The sequence below is a fragment of the Anguilla rostrata genome, chromosome 4 (genome assembly GCF_018555375.3).
Source record: "Anguilla rostrata isolate EN2019 chromosome 4, ASM1855537v3, whole genome shotgun sequence".
Taxonomy (NCBI): domain Eukaryota; kingdom Metazoa; phylum Chordata; class Actinopteri; order Anguilliformes; family Anguillidae; genus Anguilla; species Anguilla rostrata.
In genome coordinates, this window is record NC_057936.1 from 14,732,630 (window position 1) to 14,753,634 (window position 21,005).

At 38.1% G+C, this 21,005-nt stretch overlaps 1 protein-coding gene across 1 annotated transcript in view; it reads right to left on the reverse strand.

The window, feature by feature from the left end:
- The window catches only part of LOC135252598 (F-box/LRR-repeat protein 7-like), a 57,452-nt gene extending 39,011 nt beyond the window's left edge, over positions 1-18,441 (reverse strand). The window contains exons 1-2 of the mRNA XM_064330866.1: positions 16,892-18,441; positions 775-864 (exon numbers count right to left, since the gene is read on the reverse strand). Coding sequence (XP_064186936.1) covers positions 775-864; positions 16,892-16,928 — 127 coding nt within the window. The 5' untranslated portion in view covers positions 16,929-18,441. The remainder of the gene's footprint in view (positions 1-774; positions 865-16,891) is intronic.
- Between the last annotated feature and the right edge of the window lie 2,564 nt (positions 18,442-21,005).

Here is a 21,005-nt window from a genome sequence, read left to right on the forward strand (position 1 = left end):
GGTAGACTGCACCAACATAACCTCATCAGCCTGCAATTTGCTCTGCAGGTTTTATGTATGTAAATCTGGCCCTATGTGCCATAAACTGGACCAAAACCCCAAACAAACATCCACTTTTTAAACTGATACCTCTGCCAATCTGTCATTTTATATCTTAACACACTAATATGAAAAAATGAAATGAAAAAAAATGAATGTAATGTAATATAGTTAAATGTGACATTGAAAGCCAAGAGAATAATATTATTTGTGTTTCTCAAGAAAAACACATCCTGAACAGAAATGCAACATCAATCACACCAATGACAGTTTTCAATAAGTTGTCAAAGTTCTGTTCTTATCCACAACTATAAAGCCAATGGCACTCCATGATACAATCATGTGCCACAATCCTATTTGTGGTGAATGTTGATACACAGCACAAATTATATTATGGGTCATAGGATCACATAGCAGAGTAAATGGAAACAAACTGAAACATATGAAAACAGTCAATTATGTTCTTTTTTAGTGTCTCATGCTCCTGCTCTCACGCATTCAACATTATGACTGGCAATGTTCATTCTTGGATTTGAACTCACATTCTTCCTCTTGGTGGGGGCATGGTTTTTAAACAGAGAGAAAGAAGAAAAGCCTCAAGGTTCTCAACAGTGATGGAAGCAGCTCGTTTGTTTTCAATTTAAGGAACTTCCAGAAACACACAAGTTTTCCAAAAATAGTCAACAGCGCACAAAAAATTGGGCCAGCGATGCCTAATGAAGACCAGATGCCTACCTTCACTGGTAGCCGCATTCTTTGGAGCTTTAGTGGGCGTGTGATCCGTGCTTGAACTCACGTCGGAGGAGATGCTAGAGCTGCCTTTACCTAAATGACAGAGCATATAAGGACAAATAAGGACAACAATAAGTATGCAGAAGCCCATGTCAGGACATATCAGAACATACTGAGTAAAGGGAAGCCCATGCTGGGACGTATGAAAACACACTCGGTACAGGGAACCCCAGGTAAAGGCATCTCAGGACATAATATCAATGTATGACAGAACACATCATCAGGATTACCAGCTCTAGGCTGAGAAAACTGGGGGACTGCAGAGGATCAGAAGAGAAATATGCATCTAGAAATGTGTCAATCACGTTCAGGGTGTTTATAAATACCTGAAATTATTTTAAATTGCTAGTGGATTGCTGGATAACTGAATTTGAAAATAAAATTCAAATTAAATGGTGGTTAGTTTTGCCATCGGTACAGATAAATGATGGTTCACTTTTCCATCAGTTCATGAATATTCACATTTAAAAACAAGCAGTGCTTCTGAACCTCTGTGTCTCTCTGGTTCAGTCTTGCAGCTGAGCAGAATGCTAGAATGGTCCTAGTACTACAACTGGGCACTCCAAATTGAGAGTGAAAATATTAATATAAAACTATTTCTAGTGCTGCAACAAGCATTCATCATGTCCAAGGCAGTTAGGTGTTCACTGTATTTATCTGCAATGGTCACATATAAGTCATTTGATCAAGCAAATGAAAGGCAATTATCCAGCCAGTTAATATGTTATGTGATGGAGAAAATCACAGGCAGCTCAGATTGGTTGGAGACATAGTGCATTTCGCAGAGATGTCCAGGAGACAAAGTTTAGGTGGAATGGGGGATGTGGGGGTTGGAGGGTCTGAACCAGAGGTTGGAAACATTGTTACATCAGTTTGAGAGTTGGGGGAGGAGGAAGTACTGCCAGAGCAGGGTGGGGGAGCTGTGCAGAATCTTCCAGCTTTAATGTAACACAGCCTGGTGTTATGTTACAGTAAACTGTGCAAACCACCAAATCTTTCAGGAGACTACTTCAATCCAGGAGATTCCTGGGAAATATGGAATGTCTGAACTCATTTTATGACTGTCATAATTCTCATGTCAAAAATGTATGTCGAATTAGCAATTAAAATGGAATTAGCATAAAACAAGTTAATTAGTGCATGCAAGTTACTTTGCCACTCCACTGGTACTGTGTGCCCACTATTCTGGTAGACTCTACTAACACTTTGCCACTGTGACATCTTATATTCCCATTGTACCACTAGCCTACAGCTTTGAGTTACGTTCTAAGTTCTGCACATTCTGAGTTATTACCACATAATGAGAACACACCAACACAGACACAATGTCCTTATTACATAATAGGAACAGTAAATTCTGTCTTCTATACTGTTATAGTAAAGAGGAATGACTCTTCATGGCCACCCTGTGTAAATATCTCAACTCTTTCTCTTCTCCTCTCCTGTTTGCCCCTAAGTGAACCCAAAATAGAAAAGGGCAGACAGCCCAGACGCCCTTCTTACTCACTCCATTGAAAGTAAATGGGGCATACAGATCTCAGGCCTGGCACGTTGAGGATGTGTGAGGGTACCTACCAACATGGCCGCTTCTGAACTATAGCAACGACCAACATGCAAAACCAACAACCTGCAAAGAACCTGCAATTTTCTCTCTGAGTTTTTTTTTTAGCACCTTATCCAAGAACTAAATGACTTTAACAAGGTTTCTTGTAGGTTTTTCCCATCTAATCCCGTCACGGCTTCTCTTTGTTGTGATCCTTTTTTCTTCCCCATTAAAGAAAGTATGACACTCCAAGGTTTTGTCTGCGACCGTTAAAATGCTTTGACAGGTTTGTCAGGTTCATATTTATCAGAGAACTTCTCTTCTGCATGAACTTATGCAGAACTGGGATCTTCGTGATTCATTATCTTCTATATGTTGCTTAAAAGTGAATATCAATTTCACAGTGCCACACAAATCTAATACTGTTACAATGTAATTCCATACTGAATTACTCTTCTGGGCCTTGCTTCAGTGATTATCGCACGTGCAGGGCTGTCAAAAATGATACTTGATTTATAAATTATTTTAGGAATAAAGAAACTTACTACAAGTATTTTCCTAGTTTCGTCTCTAATATTCAGGGCATATGAAAAGTCAAAATTTATATTATGATTATTAAATCATATATTGCTAATATTCTAACATCAACATTCAGTCTTCATGCATCATGCATGTACTGCACTTTGCACCAAATCAGAAGTGTTTGCATTACATTAACTCTTCTGCCTGAAGACCACACCAGTTGTAAGGCAGTACTGCTGTACCACACAAGTCTGGTATGCAAGTTGATTTTGCCATTGGTTGCTACAGAATATTGGCAGTCTAATCCTTTTTAAGGGATATTTTGCTTACATTCTGACAGGAAATACCTACAGGCCTGCAGTTGGAGACTAGCTTCAGGAATCATGCTATTCAAATCATGTAACAGATTCTCAGTTAAATTAAAATTGGTACAGGTTACAATGACCATCTACTATAGGTCTGGGTACTGAAAAAGAGTGGTTTTTCTATATGCCATCATAATCCAGCTAAACTGAAGGTATTCTCTGAGAGCTCATGCGACCCATAAACTCGTCTGTGTATTCCTGACGGCTGGAACGCATTACGTGTACTCACATTCCAGAGTCAGTTTAAACACAGTTTTACCTCATGAACCTGAGCTGTTCCACAAAGTGTTTTACTTGGACTGCGACATCATCTCCGGAACAGTGATAAGCACAGACCATTATTTGCTTTGTGTTGGCCCCTCTTGACTTTTCACTGCGATGAAATCATAAAAAAAAAAAAATGAATCCTGAAGTACTCTGAAGTGCAGATGGGGGGGAGATATGAGAGGATTTGAGGCTGTACTGAAAGAAGAAAGTTGTATATTTCAAAGGATGTATAAAAGTAGTAGATTAACAAAAATGTAAAGCAGCCTTTTCAGCATTGCAAGCACACTGGTACAATGATTTATGGCTATCCAAATAAGGAACAAGAAAGGAGTCTGCAGTGTTACTATTCATTTTGATTTTGATTGTACCTGAATGTATTGTTATTTGATCCTGTAGCTACATTCTACCTCTCCAAAATAGCCTGAAACAAACCAAAGACAACAAATGTGTAACAAAAATATTCTGCTAAGAAGTCCCTGTAATTTCAACATGATCTAGGTAAAAACATTCATAACGAGAATTAAATTACTTGCATTATGATTTGACATGGGTCTCACATGCATCCTTACCCGTAGGGTACAAATGGGCAGTATATGGCAACAGGACTTCAGCTTGCCTGGTAGAGCAAAAAATATTTTCCAATCCCACTAAGCCAAAAATGGAAAAAAATAGGTTAAATCCATTCTGTTAGATATACAACCAAAATAATATGAAAATACATACCTCTATAATACAATATTTATGGAAAACTAATTTAACTTGAAATCTACAAATCAAATTAGAGTCTGATATACAGTTGGAAAACATAGATAGCATCTTTCACAGTTTGTTGATGAATTTATATACAGCACTTTGTGCTCTGTATGAAGCCTCCCAAAATCTTCATAAAACATAATTATAGATGAGGAGGCAGCCATTGTCACCACAACGTTGGCAAGCAGACACCAAGGAATTGTACAAGCATAAGGTAGGTCTATAAGAGATGATGACTTCCTTTCTTTTGCTTGCTTTTAAAAAATGTTCTCTCTTTAATGAGGATCAAAAATTCTTATGCCAATAATTTCATAGTGTGAGTGCAAATATCTACCATATATCTCTGCCTCTCTGCATGGATGCTTTAGGATTTTACATCCCCAAATTAGGAACTCATACCAAAATTGGCATCTTTTCCTAAAACAATTTAACAGGGTACTCTGATGAGAACTCTTTCAATACTATCAATTTTTTGTTCCTAAATAGACCTGTGAACTAGTAAAGGTCAATTTACTACAGGAAAGGGACTTTCACCACAAAATTAATCTAGACGTCAAGTTAGATGCTAGATTAGATCACATCAAACACCTCATTTGACTCATAATGGATAACAAAAAAAAAAAAACGGCTCAAAAAAATCCCAAAGCCATTTTTTTCAAGGTGTCATACAAGACTGAAGAACATTCTCACTTTGATCCAGTCTAATCTTAGACTTGTCAAACTGAAGTGATGAAGTGTCCACAGGTTTTTGTGCTTTCCTTTCAATTAGCATCAAATTTAGACCTTGGACATCAAGTGTTGTGGACTCTAGCCAATCACTTAAAATAAAAGTGCTGAAAACAATACCAAAAACCTACAGATGTAGCAGAACTCCAGGAAAGGAGTCAGATACTCCTGCTTTAGGGGATGTAGGCCCTAAAGTGTTGCTATAGCTATAAAATACTGAGGTACAAGTCTTCCCAAATGCATGAGGCATTTTTGGCTCGGTTTCATGTCTACCACATTAAAGCCTTAGTAATTTTAGATAAATCCTGATGGGGTCTACAAGAATCAACATAAATATTTTAGTATCTAGGACAAAGTTTATATTCAGTGTTCGTTTTTGCTTTTAGTTGATCTTTGACAGGTCTCAGATGAAAAATGAAAGCAAATTCCAAGAATTGCATTTCTGAACTGGCCAGTTGAATTTGAATGGCAAAATCTGAGAGGCTTGGCCAATGATCCTTTTAAGTTAACAAAGAGATGTTTTATGTAACTTGCTCAAGGCCACTCTGTACTAATTATGATGAAATGACACAGCTTTAATTTATAAAAAATTTAGACTTGGAGACAAAACAAAAAGTACTATTGTACAATTGTTTGTCTTTGCAAATGTATGCTCAGTAAAACACAGGCAACAGACTATAAATGGTAAATCTCCTAATCCAACATCATTGACTGTAGCCCAGGTCAAAAAAGATTTCACATATCATATCATCATTTTTTTTTGTTTTTTTGCCATGTATGTGACATAGACTTGGTGGAAGATAAGTGTGTCCCCTTTTTAATGTAAGGTCAAACATCAATCATCAACATCAAATAACTACATAAAAAATGTAGCTATGCATCTTGAAAGTCTTTGTAAATGAACTATGAAGGTTTTGCAGGAGCTGATTTCTTCTCTGTGAAAAGATGCTGGTGTCAAGCAGAGCTGTTTTAGGCTTTAGAAGATGCCAAACCTTAACCTTGCACATTTTTGGAAGGGTTGTTCATTGCACTTCTTTCCTCACTCAGGTCTTAAATGTAGGCCGCAAGTGGTTTTATGGAAGAGAGGTCATTGACTTTGCACAGGTATTTTATGCACCACACTGTCAGACACACTCCACACACTCACAAAACATATGCACATGCACGGGGTACACACATCCAGGCTAGAAACGACCAAAGAACATTTTTTTAAATTCACTGAAATAACACTACTATTGCACTGTTTAAACTTAATTTAAAAAGCCTCGGAGTCACTGCTGGCAAAAGGGTCCTTTTTCACACCTTGTGTTAATAACTGCTATGTCAAAAACCAAGTTCACCAGATCTGCCATTTTCAGATTTAGCCTGCAATAGTGCTCTTTTGCAAGAACCAATATTACAATAACTCACATGTGAGGTCAATTTATCATTACTACAGAATATGATTTGGATGATTTGGAGATGAAGTCACTCATTTAGCACTCCATGTGAGTCACAGACTCCAGATTCATTGAAAGATATCCTGGCACAGTCAGTGATTGTCTGATACTTTTATTAAATCCAGCAGTTCTAGCTTTAATTAATAAACTATGGAATAGGCACTGCTTTAAAGTCACCTGACAATTGCTTACAAGAAAGAAACTATTTAAAATATTGTCAATTGCATACAAAATGGCATCATACTGTAATGTGAAAAAAAACATGACAGGCAGCCCATGTAACTTTTTAATTGCCCCCATACAAAATCCACCAAGTGTTATGTTTGACTAAATACGAGACAGAATATTACATTTCAGCTTTGGCAACGTTGCTAAAAAACTTTTCAGTTAGACTTTTTAATAAGATTCTCCTCAGTGGCCCGGTAATGGGCGCTCACCCTCTCTGCAGGCTGGGCCTTAAAGCCAAACCAGCTCAAGGTCAAGTTCTGGTTATGCAATTAGCTGACTAAAACTGGGGGGTCCACAGCAGCAAGGTACAGCAGGCTTTTTTCTGCCTAGGAAGCAGGAATCTGCAATCTGCCTAAAAAGATACTCCTCTCCTCCGAACACTTGTTAGTGGGCTAGCACAGAGAGAAACAAACAGGCTTTTCCTGCACTTCTCCTTGCACATTAATGGGCAGTACAGTGGCAATAAGGGGCAAAATTGGTTTCTAAGTTGGCACAAAAAAGGCACAACATTTTCTTCAAAAATACATGTATATACAGTTGTTGCAGTCAGTAAAAATGTCCTTTACTTCAATGGAATGTAAACCCTGAATATACTAATCCACACCCTTTTGGGTGCTCTAACCCATGCTCACCAAGGATGGGGCATCTTTGAAAATGTATATTTGATCAACCAGTCAATTTGGGCCATTGATGTGTGCACTGCAAGCTAGTACAGGCAGCCAGTCCCAGCCTGTAGTTAATGTTTTTCATGGAGCGGGCAGCACAGAGGCCTCAGTATTCCAGATGTAGTCCAAGTGGAGCACACTCTCTGCCCATCCATTCTAGTCAGCCTCTTTGTGGCTTTTGCACACTGTCTGAATGCTAACAGCCATAGATTTCCCTCCCCACAGCATGTTATGCATCTAGCAAATATTCTTGTATATAGAGGGCCAGGGAGACATGCAGGATGGAGCCTATTTTCTCTGCACTCTGATATCCTTCCTTGAGACTTCAGAAAGATACAGACTTGTCAGGTTGCTGTGCATGTATCCCTCACACTCTATACCAGAACAAAGCTTAATATGGCCCTTCTTACAGTACGTTTTCCCAATATATCAGTCAGCTCTGTTTTGATTTTCATTTGAATGCTGATGCAATCTGCATCCATGGCCACTATGGTGAAAACATGCACAGTGCACACTGCACCTTTAATTTTGACTTCCCACTTTTACTATGCACGGATTTCACTCAAAATCACAAATTTTTAGCTGTGTTTACGGAACAAATATACAAACTGTTGGCTTATACAAACAAACATCCCTGGGACATTGGTAAACACCTATGGTTACTGAAAGATTTCCCAAACAAAAATCTCCTTTTTTATAAGAGCAGCATCTTTCCTAAATGAAGCAAGAAATTTTTTTATGCCCTATCTAAAATGCTATTTTCTAAACTGATAATAGCAGATCAGTTGAAATTGCCTTGGACTTTTTTTGTCTTATTAAAATGCATCAGTTCACTATCATTCTGTGACTGAAAGATCAGTTAAGAACATGTCTTAGAAAGCTCTCATTATATGTAAGATTAAATAAATTCATTTAAACAAGCTAAGTATTAGCACACATTATAGGTTATGATAAGTAACTACCTTTCATCAGTTACAATCCCCTATGAAATAGCAAAATTTAAAAGTAAAAAAAAATTAATGTGTTGCCTTGCCCATAATCAGTTTTTACCATAAAATAAATGCTGAAAACCCTTTTTCTAAGAATGTCATTAACAACAAAAAACGTGTTCTCTCCACCAATAGATGTCCTGTAACTGAGCCAGCCCCAGTAATAAACTGTTCAGATGACGAATGTCAGCAGGACACAAAGGTAATTGAAAACCTCCCACAACTTGAAATAAGCAACCCCGATTCCCCTCTAGAAAGGAAAAGAGGTATGGAAAATTATATAATGCACACACAAATCTTGTTCTGCCTCACATGAGTCATGAGTAACTTGGAACAAAAGTTAAAACACATAGCGACACAGCATTCAATGAACAGTCATTGAGATTTTTCATAGATGAGGGGTGTAAAGGTACACACAACTAAAGTACTGTGCAGACTCACAGACATAAAACCACATGCCTGCAGAAGTATTCAGACTAAAACTATTTGCATAATTTTCCCATTTTGTGGTCTCATGGACTGAAGTCATGGTACTTTTAAACAGAACTTGATAGATCTGATCTGAAACCTACTCTACACTGTCAAAGCAATATGGTTATATTACTAACAACATCACAATCACTCAAAAAACTGCCATTACAAAGACACTGGCCACAGTCCAGCTCTGGAACTTAGCGTGCTAAGATACCTAGTAGCTCCAGTTCAGGGCAATGGCTAAAAAATTGTCTTTTGCATTCAGAATCAGCTGGGTGAGATCTGCAGCAAAAATTGTAGAATATCTCTTACAGCAGCAGCATAAACAGTGTAAGTAACCATTACAGGCCCAAGAGGAACTCAGAAGATGCATAAAAGAAGTAGCCCTAAATCATTTCAAGAGGAACCACATATGTTGGATCATGGATCAGCCTTACATAACCCTGAGGCCTGTCTATTTTTTAATTTTTCCCCTAAAGTTTCTCCAAACTAAACTTTGTTTTACCTCAGTATATTTTTCACCCAGAATAATTTACTGACCCTGCAATCAAGTCAAATCAGACTCATTGCGTTGCCTTTCCAAATGGAGGTAAATATGTTTTCACAAGCTATTCTTGAAATACCAAAGGGTTTGCTTAAGGACATGTTTTCATTTTCACCCAGGAATTGCACTTGTAAGAAAAAAAACTTAAAGTTATATGTCATTTCTCAGCAGCAGTTCCTAAGTAAGTGTACAATTATTCATTACCTTCACCCTACAGCATAGAATATGTAAGCTAGGGCACCCAACTGCGCTACTCACCAGCTGGGCTACACTACCATTGGAAGACCACACTTCTTGCACAGCTGACACAAGCAGACCCCAGGCGCCTGACTGACCACTACTGAGCTGCTAGTTCGCAATGAGGTGGGACCTATCTCGCTGACTGAAACCTTGTGTCCCTGGACGATGCCATATCCCAACATACTGTGCTCCTGGCCACAGCCAGCACTGCCACATTCAGGATTTGATTCCAAACCATACCACTGGGTGTGTATCACTCAGTAGACCAATATCTAGTGCTTTATTTGCATAGCCCTGTCAGCCACACTTCAGACAAGAAACAACAACAATCCAATTTAATTAGACCCAGCCCCAGTCTACAACCTAAATATTTGCGATGCTTATACAATGGAGACAAAGAGCATACTATTGGTGTGTAAGAACTCTTTATTTTGTAATTAAAAAAAAAAAAAAAAGTATTTCTTAACCAGTTAGGTCAACTGAGAATTCGGTTCTCTTCTGCAATAATGACTTGACATTTAGAGTAGTTAGGGAATGGAGTATTAATGAATCTATCTGAATGCAGAAATTCTGAAAGTCAGTATGAATTCAAAAACGTGATATTAGACCTACTTGTTAATATGTGTGCCGTTGGGATGAAAATAAGAATGTTCAAACTTCTGATTTATCCCAGCCATCCATTAATAATCGTTAGTGCGAAGCAGTTGATGATCATGGTAGCCTACTCCTAGCAGAGAAAAGTTATATGATAGTACACCAGACAGAAGTTTCAGAAAGAGGTTAGATAGTCTTTACAAAACATTTGCAATTTGTAGAAAACTGGAGCAGAAATTAAATACATTGGAAACACCACAAATATAACTATGCAAATGAAGCAATGACACTGTACCAATCTGATGGTGCAGTTCAGCATTTCTGTTAAAATTTGCCTGGAATTGGCATAATTTCTCGAATTTTTGCCAGAAAAAGTTGCCTAGCAATTCCATACATGCTAAAGAAATGATTGAAAAAACTTCTCAGTCTTTTTATGAAGACCAAAAATGAAAAATACGCTGTTGTTTTTTTCAGACAACCCAAATACTCAGTCCGATATGTGTAATGCTCTGCTTTATAAGGAAGCCAGATCAAAGCATCCAGTTGTGCAACTAAATAGCCCTGTTGGGTAGAAAAAACACTGCACACATTAAACAGATTATTAGCATGGCGAGGAGTGGCAGAGGAAGGATTGGGTCAGCAGAGGTGAAAAACTACAACGATTTATCTGCTGTGATTAGTCTATAATGACAATGTATAAAAATAAAAATGAGGCTATTTTCACATAATGATTTGTATCTCTTTCTATGTTTAAAAATAAATTTACTGTAGATGCAGAGGTGAAGTCCTAGGAGCAACCATGTGTCAATGTTTTAAAAATATAGGCTAAATCGGTCCTTTACATTGACCACATCGTCCTTAATTACCAATACAGATATAATCCAAAAAGTGAATATTGGCTGTGCTCTAATCAATACTCTAAATAAAGACATACATCATCTTAATTTAAATTCAATGATAAACAGCTAAACTTGATTTATGAGTCAACAAATGCTTTAAAATATTCAAAGATATGCATTCCAGGTGAATACCGTTGTGTATTCTGACAGTACAATGGATCAGCTTGCTTTGTGCTATGCATTGTTTGAATTTTATGAAAACTTCATGTCAACAATGAAATCTGTAAAAGAACAGGATGTCCTCTTAAGAAACCCTTCTGGAAAAAAATGGAGCCTCTACAAGTTTTGCCATCAGAAATATTAAAGGTGACAGGACGTTTTTCATGGCAATCTGTTGTGAGAGGATGCTAGGACTACAAATCAAACAAAGGGTTTTAGGGCTCAAATCAAAATTGATAAATATGCCTTGGAAATACTCGCTTAATAGGAAGCAATAACAACAGTCAGTACATAAATATGTTGACATAGAAACTTGGAAAAGAAACCACAGACTGCAGAACCGGACCTAGGAATGAACATCAGCTCATCACCTGGAAAATGCCTTAGACCTCTTAAGGCACCTAGGCTATCTGCCAGTAGAATCCATGAATCAGGTTACACACCTATGAAATATACACAAACTGACCTTCAAAACAATAAAGACAGATTTTTTCTGTTTTATTTTATTCTTGAGGCAACAAATATTGATATATAACCATGTCCCAGGATCAACCACATGACACAATGTTCCAATAATGTTTTATTACATCATGTTGTTGTTCTACCGATCGCAGCGAACAAAAGCACATTCACATGAAATATTCCCTATAATCCTCAGTGTTCTGGCCTCTTACCCCATCCACCATTTCATCCACATCGCTGCTTTCTAGCATGTTCTCACTTCCATATTAAACTTAAATGTATATGCTACCCCAAGGAACCATAAAACATATACTAGAACACCAGACACACCCCACAAGTTCATTACATGGCTTATTTAATCTACTGATGCCCAGTGAATACAAAATTGTATCTCTTCTAGAGACTAAAGTGATGTCCCCTCTATGCAACTATTAAAGAGAGAGAGAGAGAGAGAGAGAGAGAGAGAGAGATAAGGTTGGAACTACACTCTCCATTCAGAAACCATTTATGATGTATATATTTTAATGGCTCTCACACTAGTGAACTTTAAGCACAAAAATTACAGAAGAATAAAAATCTATCCAACATTTCTTGCATTAAAGATGACTTTGGTAACTCCTTGGTGAACTCTGTAAATGTGGTGGACTCTGTTAATCCTTCTACTTATGTTCCCATAGTCAAACAATGCCACTACCTTGACCGGAACATTTTCTTTTCTATCAATAGAATCATCATTGAGAACTATGACAGAGGACTAAACTAAATACTAGCTGACCTAACAAGATGGTCATCAAACCCTCAATCCATTTGAGCATGCTTATCTGTGATCAAAATGAACATGATGCTTAGGATTAACATCATTAGTTCAATGATACCTCTTTCTCTTCCTGCAGACTGCTGGAATAATACCAAAATCACTAAATTCATTTGGAATAATAAACCCCACAAATTAAGTTTTCTAAACTTGAATGATCAAGAAACACAGGGGGCCAAAAATTGCCTCATTTGTCTAAAAATGGCTCCATTATTTTTCAGTTAATTACGGTTTGGTGATCCATTGAGAAAACTGCAAACTCTCCCCAGAAATATCATCTTCCACTGTTCAATAATTACTCAATTACAGTGGGTGGTAAGCCAATATCTTTCCCCCGCTGGTCAGGAAAAAGGTATCAATGTCCTACGGGATGTCATCCAAGATAAAAGACTCTAAGCATTCCAGGATCTAAAATAATCATATAGTCTATCTGGTACCACCTTGTTTTATTTACAACTTAGAGCTGTGCTCAATACCTATGCAGTTCCCTTGCACTCCAATACTGACAACCATCCTATCCATGGAATTTACACCTCTGGCACTCAATTTGTCTTGTCTCTATACTTTACTCTCTGGTCGCGAGACTGGTGCAAACTTGTAACTCATATTCAATTCCATAAAGCCAAATAAAGACCGTAATCCATATCTGTCCTCTAGTCCACATCAAAGATTTAACCTACCACAAATTTTTATTTTTATTTAAGAAGACACTGCTTCTACATTACACTGTTTTTCATTCTATAAGTAAAAAAAGTACTGAGACACAAATCAGAATAACCCTGTCGACAGGTTAATATTCCAACATTATTTTTATAAGTTTTTCTAAAAAATAAAAAAAAATACCTTTTAATACACTCACCCAATTTAACACAGGGAGGGTAAGTTCTGTAAAAAATAATTTAAAAAAAGGTTTTAGTTGCTGGGGATAGGAGTATTAATTCATAATGAAGCTGGCTATATGCAGCAGCTCTGGAAACAGACTGTGTACTCTCATTAGTAGCCTGTGTGGGAATTAAAGCCATGATCTTTAGAATCACACAGAGCAACTCTCAGAGAAGAGAAGATATTTCCACAGTTCTAAACCCCGCAGTCTCTCATACAGGGAACCAACTGAGCTCATTTCATAATCCCAGGGGGTGAAATAACCTTCACATGAAACTCACATTCACTGAGCTCCATTACATTGGTTTGTTTATAAGCTCAGTTTTTGAAATAAGGAATCTTTGCAAGCTAGGAAATGTATCTGATCTTGTCTACACGCTGTATTTTTTCTTGTCTGATGATGGTATGCTTGGAATTTCTGAAAGAGGTTACATCAATCCTTCCCTTGAAACAAATTAATTTAGGGTATTGTTTTAAGGACAGAGTCAACATCAAGGTCAATTGATTTCCAGCTATACAGACAAGTCAATCTCTCTCACACACAGGTAGTCTTGTCATCCTCTCAACAGCTGCGAACTGGAGATGTGGCTCAGTCACTATGCCTGACAGGTAGAAATACAGGTTAAAAAAATACAGTACAGCCACTGGACATATGCATTCTCAGCCCCAAGCTGTGCTTCAGCTTTCTCTTCTCCCCAAATAGATCCTGACCATGACTAAGACCCCCAAAAAAAGAAGGAAATGTTCCAAACTGTGAGAGGTCCTTTGAAGAGGTCCATTAACAACCCAAGGGATATACTGTAATACTGAAGTGCTGATCTCTGCAGAAAATACATAGCAGGTCAAACACAGTCCACAATCCCAGGCTGATTTCCCTCGAGTGCTCCCCTTCAATCAATAGGCTGTCTCTATCAAGTGAAAGTTATGAATTCAATGAGACAGCTTCAGGCTAAAGAGAAAGCACCAGTTTGCGCATTAATGCAGTATAAAATAACTTCTCATGCTACGGTATGACCATCCTGCAAAAAGAAAATGACTGACAACAGGAGACTTTGCCATTATTATAAAAAGCATTTTTTCAGGCAATTCTGAAAACATGGTGGCAGACTCAAGAGAGTCTATTCTATGTCTGTCACATTAAGTGCATAATTACTTGCCGCCTTTCAAGAGTCACATCCTTCAAATTGTAGGGTTCTACTCGCTTACCAGACAATGTTTCATGCAGTAGAAATTGGCTGATCATTTACAATAGCTCCCAAATCTTCAGATGTAAATTGCACAAATCCAACGCAGATGATGTTCTGCACAGGCACACAGGCATTTGTTTTGCAAATCCTCTCACCCCCGATGCTTTCTAATTTAAAGTTGCTGATTTATCTGTATCCCCATCCACATTTTCTCTGTCAGGAAAAACAAGGCCTGATGTGGAAAAGTGAAAACAAATGCACTTCAACTAGAAGGGTTACAGATGAGTGAAACGGATACTCAATATCTGCTCTACATGAGTGCTACAAATACAAATCTTGAAAATACTGAGATCATAGTACATGTATTCTCTGATTAATTTTATGTGAAGCAGCACTGGTGGGGAAAGGCGAAGGGGGGGGGGGGGGGGTACAGTAGAGCACGCGACTTTGGTGGTTCGGAGTTTGAATCCCAGCATTCTTAGAGCTGTAGTACATTAAGCCGACAAAAAACATGTTGGACTGCCAACCTATTGGAACTACTTAGCATTACAGCATCAATCAGGAAAGGCATATTACATCCATTCATAGTTGCAATGGGTCCTCCCAATAAGTGAAAATGATAAGTTGACATGTTTTAAAGGGAAAAAAATGGAAGTTCAATGTTTATTTATATAGAACATTTCATACATGTGGAAATCCAATGTGCTTTACACAAAACGCACACTTTCATATATACATATATAAAACATCAAAAAAGTGAAAAAAGCATAACATATACATAGAAAAGCAAATACACTAGTCATGGAAACAGGAAAGCCCACTTTTTAAAACTCTTGAAAGCAGCAAGAGTTGAAACCTGTCTTAAGTAATCCGGTTCCACCATCTGGGCACATAATTGCACAAAAAGCAGCTTCACCAGATCTAGATTTGCCCCTTAGAACTACTAAAAGACCAGCGCCAGATGACCTCAGAGACCTGGTCGGCTCATAACCATCAAGCAGGTCAGAAATATACTGTGGAGCCTGGCCATTCAATTCTTTAGAAACAAGATGTAAAATCTTAAAATGTATTATTGAAGATAAAGGAAGCCAGTTCAGTGATCTTAGGACAGGTGTAATGTGATCAAGATACAAAATGACAACTGTACCCTATCAGACCTGTGTCCTGTAGTAGTTCCAGTGACCTTTGGTATGCATTTATTGTAGGTTGCTTTGGATAAAAGCATCTGTCAAATAAAATGTAATGTAATGTAATCGTTTTTCATCCCAGCCAGAATTCTGGCTGCGACATTCTGAATGAGCTGGAGTCCTGGAAAGACCAGAGAAAAAACCACTGCAGTAGTCCAACCTACTAGTAATAAAAGCATGCACCAAGTCCAGTTTTGATACAAAAGCAATTATTTTTGCTCTATGTTTTAAAGTAATAAAAAGCTGATTTTGTGATGCTATTGATATGGTCGTTAAAATTAAGGTTGGCATCCACAATGACGCCAAACTTACACTGTGCCTCGTTCTGAATCAACCAAGCACTTTCACCACCAAGGGATGACAGCTGTTACTTTAACTGACCCATGTACTGAAGCATACATCATATGTGCTTTATAGTAGACAAATAAACATGCATTACCAGGGACAGCAGGTCTGTGCCATAGATTTTCATTACATAGATTAAATATGGGTAATACATAACTTATAACCTCACCAACTGGCATTTCAATAAGGTTAAATCTGATGTATCAATACAGCCAGATTAGGGACAGATATGCAGGTTAATTAATTAATGCTCCACAAAATGTCACACCAGTTTCCATAGTGCATTTACTTGTGTGAAGTAAAAGACTAAACAAAAATACATTCCCTACTGCAGACCCAAGAAAGGCTGACGTGGATTGAGATGTGAAGCACATCCCTTCATTTTATGAATGAAATGAAAATGAATACATTGTGCACAAACACAGTTGATATCAAACGTCTCGGTAAAAACAAATTAACTGATTTAAACATTTAATAACAAGTAGGCTAGCATAGGCTACGCTCTTGATTGCGAAAACAGACACCACAAACAAGTGGTAAAGAGAGAAGGACTGCATAGTTTGACAAGCATGTAACAACACGGGGACGCAATTTTCTTCATTCCTACAAGGTAAACAAGAAGCAGGAGAATACTACACAAGGCTAGCCTGCTCCGTACAACGGGGGATATCTAAACATAATTCACAGAACACGCCATTCAAATTGGGAAAGTGTTCCGTTATTTGAGGTAGGATAATACATCTTGAAAATAACTTTTTAACTTGAAGCGCACTTACCCTCACTTCCATACCGTTTCCCATTGTTCGCACCCATTTTTGAGAATGCATAATCTATGCACTCAAACACGGGATACCCATAAAATCAAATTAATCCCAGGAAGACAGTGTGGAACGGATAAGGAATGACAAAACAGTCCAGCGCACAGCTCCCCTCCGCGAGATATTGCCGCAGAAGCCTTTCTTTAAATCCCTAATCCAGGCTTTGACAGGACAACGGGGGACGGGGTCTCCCCAACATTTAACACATTATATGCGGTTTCAAACTTATTGCAAAATCCTTCAGTGGACAAGTAGATTTCTGTAATCCATAACTCCATGGCGTTAAGGAAAAGCAACATCCATGACAGTTAATATGGTGTGCTTAATTCAGACGACTCGTAAAGACGCTGCTGCGACACTCAAGGATCCATTCTGAATGGTCAATTCTGTACTGTAGGTGCACCTGGTAGCAAGCACGCTGACTCATTTCTGGGGTCCGTTTGAAGCAGCACAAGGGCTTGCCTCGACTCAGAAACCTCCCACCCTCCATGTAAAAGGAAAAGTATACGGGCAGATACAGATTTAAAGAGACCGCGGACTAAAAGAAGAAAAGATGCGCTGTTTTTACTTGGCATCCTCATCCTCACTTGATTGGTCTTTCAAAGTGAAATCACAGTAAATTACAGTTTGTGCAACAGCGTTGTATTTAGGATACTAACTGAATACCGATATGTATAGTCTTCTGTAAAAACACAAAAAGGACCAGAGAAAAGGAAGTGAACTACAACATTATATGGTGATCAAAGAAAATGAATTTTAAATGTGAACGAACGACGGTTCTAAATAGGCTACTATAACAAACTTTCACCCCTCAACACGGCAATTTTTATACAGGATGGTTATACTTCGTGTGATTTACAGAAATTCAAGCAAAAGCTAATATACATTCCACGATTTTAAAAAATTAAATGCATTGAAATGCTAATGTAAATAAAGACGTTGACCTACACTGACAACACCTAGCCTACAGTTGTGATCTGTGGAGATTTGAAGTTTGGTTTTTGTTTGCTTTTTTGTACTTTGAAATATATTATGGTGTCACTTATTTTGACCCCTGATTGGATCTCACAGATGCTGTATACTCGACCCAACATTATGATCAGACTATATAGTTCCGGCACTGATTGCTTCGGCCAATTGAAAGTCAGCGCAATCGCGGAGATTATGGTGTAATCATCACAGTGGGTTGCAGCCAGAATCAGCATAGCGCGGCACAGTAGCCTGTTATATACGCCCCCTAGTGGCTGTCAGTCAGCCCTAAACACGTAGTAAGATTCACGTTCCACCTCAGTATAAATTCATAGTACTATTACTTCTATTTTATGATTTGAGCCGGGGGAAGCTGAGTCGCCCATTGTTTCTCGGAAACCATGGACAAAATTGCTCATGTAACTGCACATTTAGGAAGACTCCTTCATTTTACTCAACCTGTGATGTAAGGACAGGAATGGAATAAGTGGTAAGCACAAATAAGTTCAAAAAAAAAAAAAAAAAAACATTTGCAGTGGCAAAATAAGTTATGTGCTGAACTTGCCACCACTTACAATTCTTATTAATGCATTATTTTGCTGTAATTCTATATTGCATTCTTGAATTTTATCACATAAATGAACTAAGTTGGAACATTGTCTAGAGCAGTGGTTCTTAACCTGGGTTCGGTCGAACCCTAGGGGTTCGGTGAGTCGGTCTCAGGGGTTCGGTGGAGCCTCCGCCGCAGAGGTCCACCCCTCAGTCTAGTCTGCATTATTACACTATTTTTTTACTAAAGAAGGGTTCGGTGAATGAGCATATGAAACTGGTGGGGTTCGGTGCCTCCAACGAGGTCCACCCCTCAGTCTAGTCTGCATTATTACACTATTTTTTTACTAAAGAAGGGTTCGGTGAATGAGCATATGAAACTGGTGGGGTTCGGTGCCTCCAACAAGGTTAAGAACCACTGGTCTAGAGGAAGAGCCAGAACCTCCAAAATTATTCAAACAGTATTACCAATTATCGTTTATCCTATTTCTTTCTGTAAACTGCACTTATCTAGCTACACAAATTATAGTGTTCTATTCTTATCTAATTCTATTGAAGCCGCTCAGATCCATAATAAAAATATGTCTCTTTTTTGTCTGCAATTGATTCTGATCCAACAACTACTCTTAGCTTTCCCTTTGTTTGTCAGGGAGGTTATCCTGTAGGAAGTTTGTGCTAAAGGTGCTTTTTATGGGCAACAAAACAATATTAGCAGACACATTTCCTGAAGTCAGTGTTACAGAAAAAAGGTTCCTTATGAGCAAATTCAAAACAGGAATCTGAAACAAGCCCAGGATATTTTTAATCGAATGACTTCCTGAAATTGCATTTCATTATCATATCCTATGGCCTTGTGCTACACTGACAATGGGAATATGCATGTCATTGTTTGACCAAAGTTGCCACCAGTGCTATGGTATCACAATAGATGCTATTCCTAGCGAGAGACAGTGGTAGGAAAGGGTGTCAGTTCACACATGCAGGGGGGTCCACGATTCTATCAAGTGTATCCATAACCTTCTCAATTTCCTGTACTGTTTTTAGATTGAATTTATTTCTGTTCCATGAAAATCTCTCTTTTAATGATGGATTTCCCCTAGTTTTGAAATGTAGTGTTTCTTTGAGCCTTCAGAATTGACATCCAATCTGTCATGCACTACCTGTTCAGGTCAGAAACACAACATGATTGTTCTACCAGTATTTATTTTACTTCTTTTTTTATAAGCAATCTTGTGATTCAACATACAATATGGAAAGCATATGCCAACACCAAAAACAGAAAACTTTACTAGAAACCTTTATGGTGGATGATTACATTTTTTCAGCATCTTACTGGGTTGCATGGCGCTTATCAACTGTCAGCCAGCCATTTGAGAGAGGTCAGATTCCAAGCCCAAAAACCTTGATTGCTAAGCCTTTATTCAGTCCCCCTGGAATGCATCTGAGAAACGTGAGACTCTGCTCAGGATTTCATAGATAAGAATAGGAATGCAAGTAGCAATTATTGGTCAATGAAACACTCCTCTGCCAAATTGTGTGACCAACCCATGCACGTAGCTTGGATGTCAGTCATGTCATGACTTCTCTCATATTCAACAGTGGAGAAATCAGGACAGAATGGTGTGCCTTTTATAATAAAAAAAGAAAACATTTTTTGGCACTGGCATATTAGCAGTTAGCAGTTGCCATAAGTTGGAGAACTTTTCAATGTATGCAGTATAAACAGGATACCATGGGTTATGTACATTAGGTGACTTTCCAGGGGCCTACATTTAACCTGATTTACCTAGATTGTGCACGCTCCATGATGGAAATGAAGCCTTATTATGGCTCAGCGGATTCTGTCCCTATAGCAGAAGAGATATTTTCTGGAAAGGTACTGCCAAAGGAGTAGTCTGGATTTCTCAGGGGGTCAGAGTAGTCTCTATAGCTCAATGACTCAATGTAAAAAGAAACCATTTATAATGATACAAAACTGCATTTTAAAAAGTAGACATTCGGTTTACTCCCCTAATCATATACTTAAAACAGACTCAATGATCCTTTAATAGAATGCCAATATTCTCACTCAATTTCAAGAAACAGAGGGGCCACAGAGACACTGATTTGATACCATGACACAGAAGCAATAGACACAATCTACAACTCTGGTAGAAAATGTATATATAGACAGTATTGTACAAGTGTGGAAAAGACCAGGGGAAAGAGTATGGACTACAGATGCAAATCCAATAATTTCTCAATAGGCTAATTTAATGGCCATTATCACATCCACAATACACAATCATGGAGGACTTCATGAAAGTTTGTTAGAATTCCTGTTAGATTTCAGATAACTTAGAACTTAAGACCTCTCTGCCAAATTAAAACCAAGTTGTGTTTGCAATGATCTGAAACATAGTGTGAAAGGAAAGTGCTGGACCCAGTGTCTGCCTTGCTGTTGGGATACGTTTGGCCTTTTCATTACCCACAGCCGCCCCAAGGCGGCACTGTGAAGTCACGTCATGTTGCCAAGTCAAATCTGAAAACCTAGCCCTGTCAAAAACAGTCAATA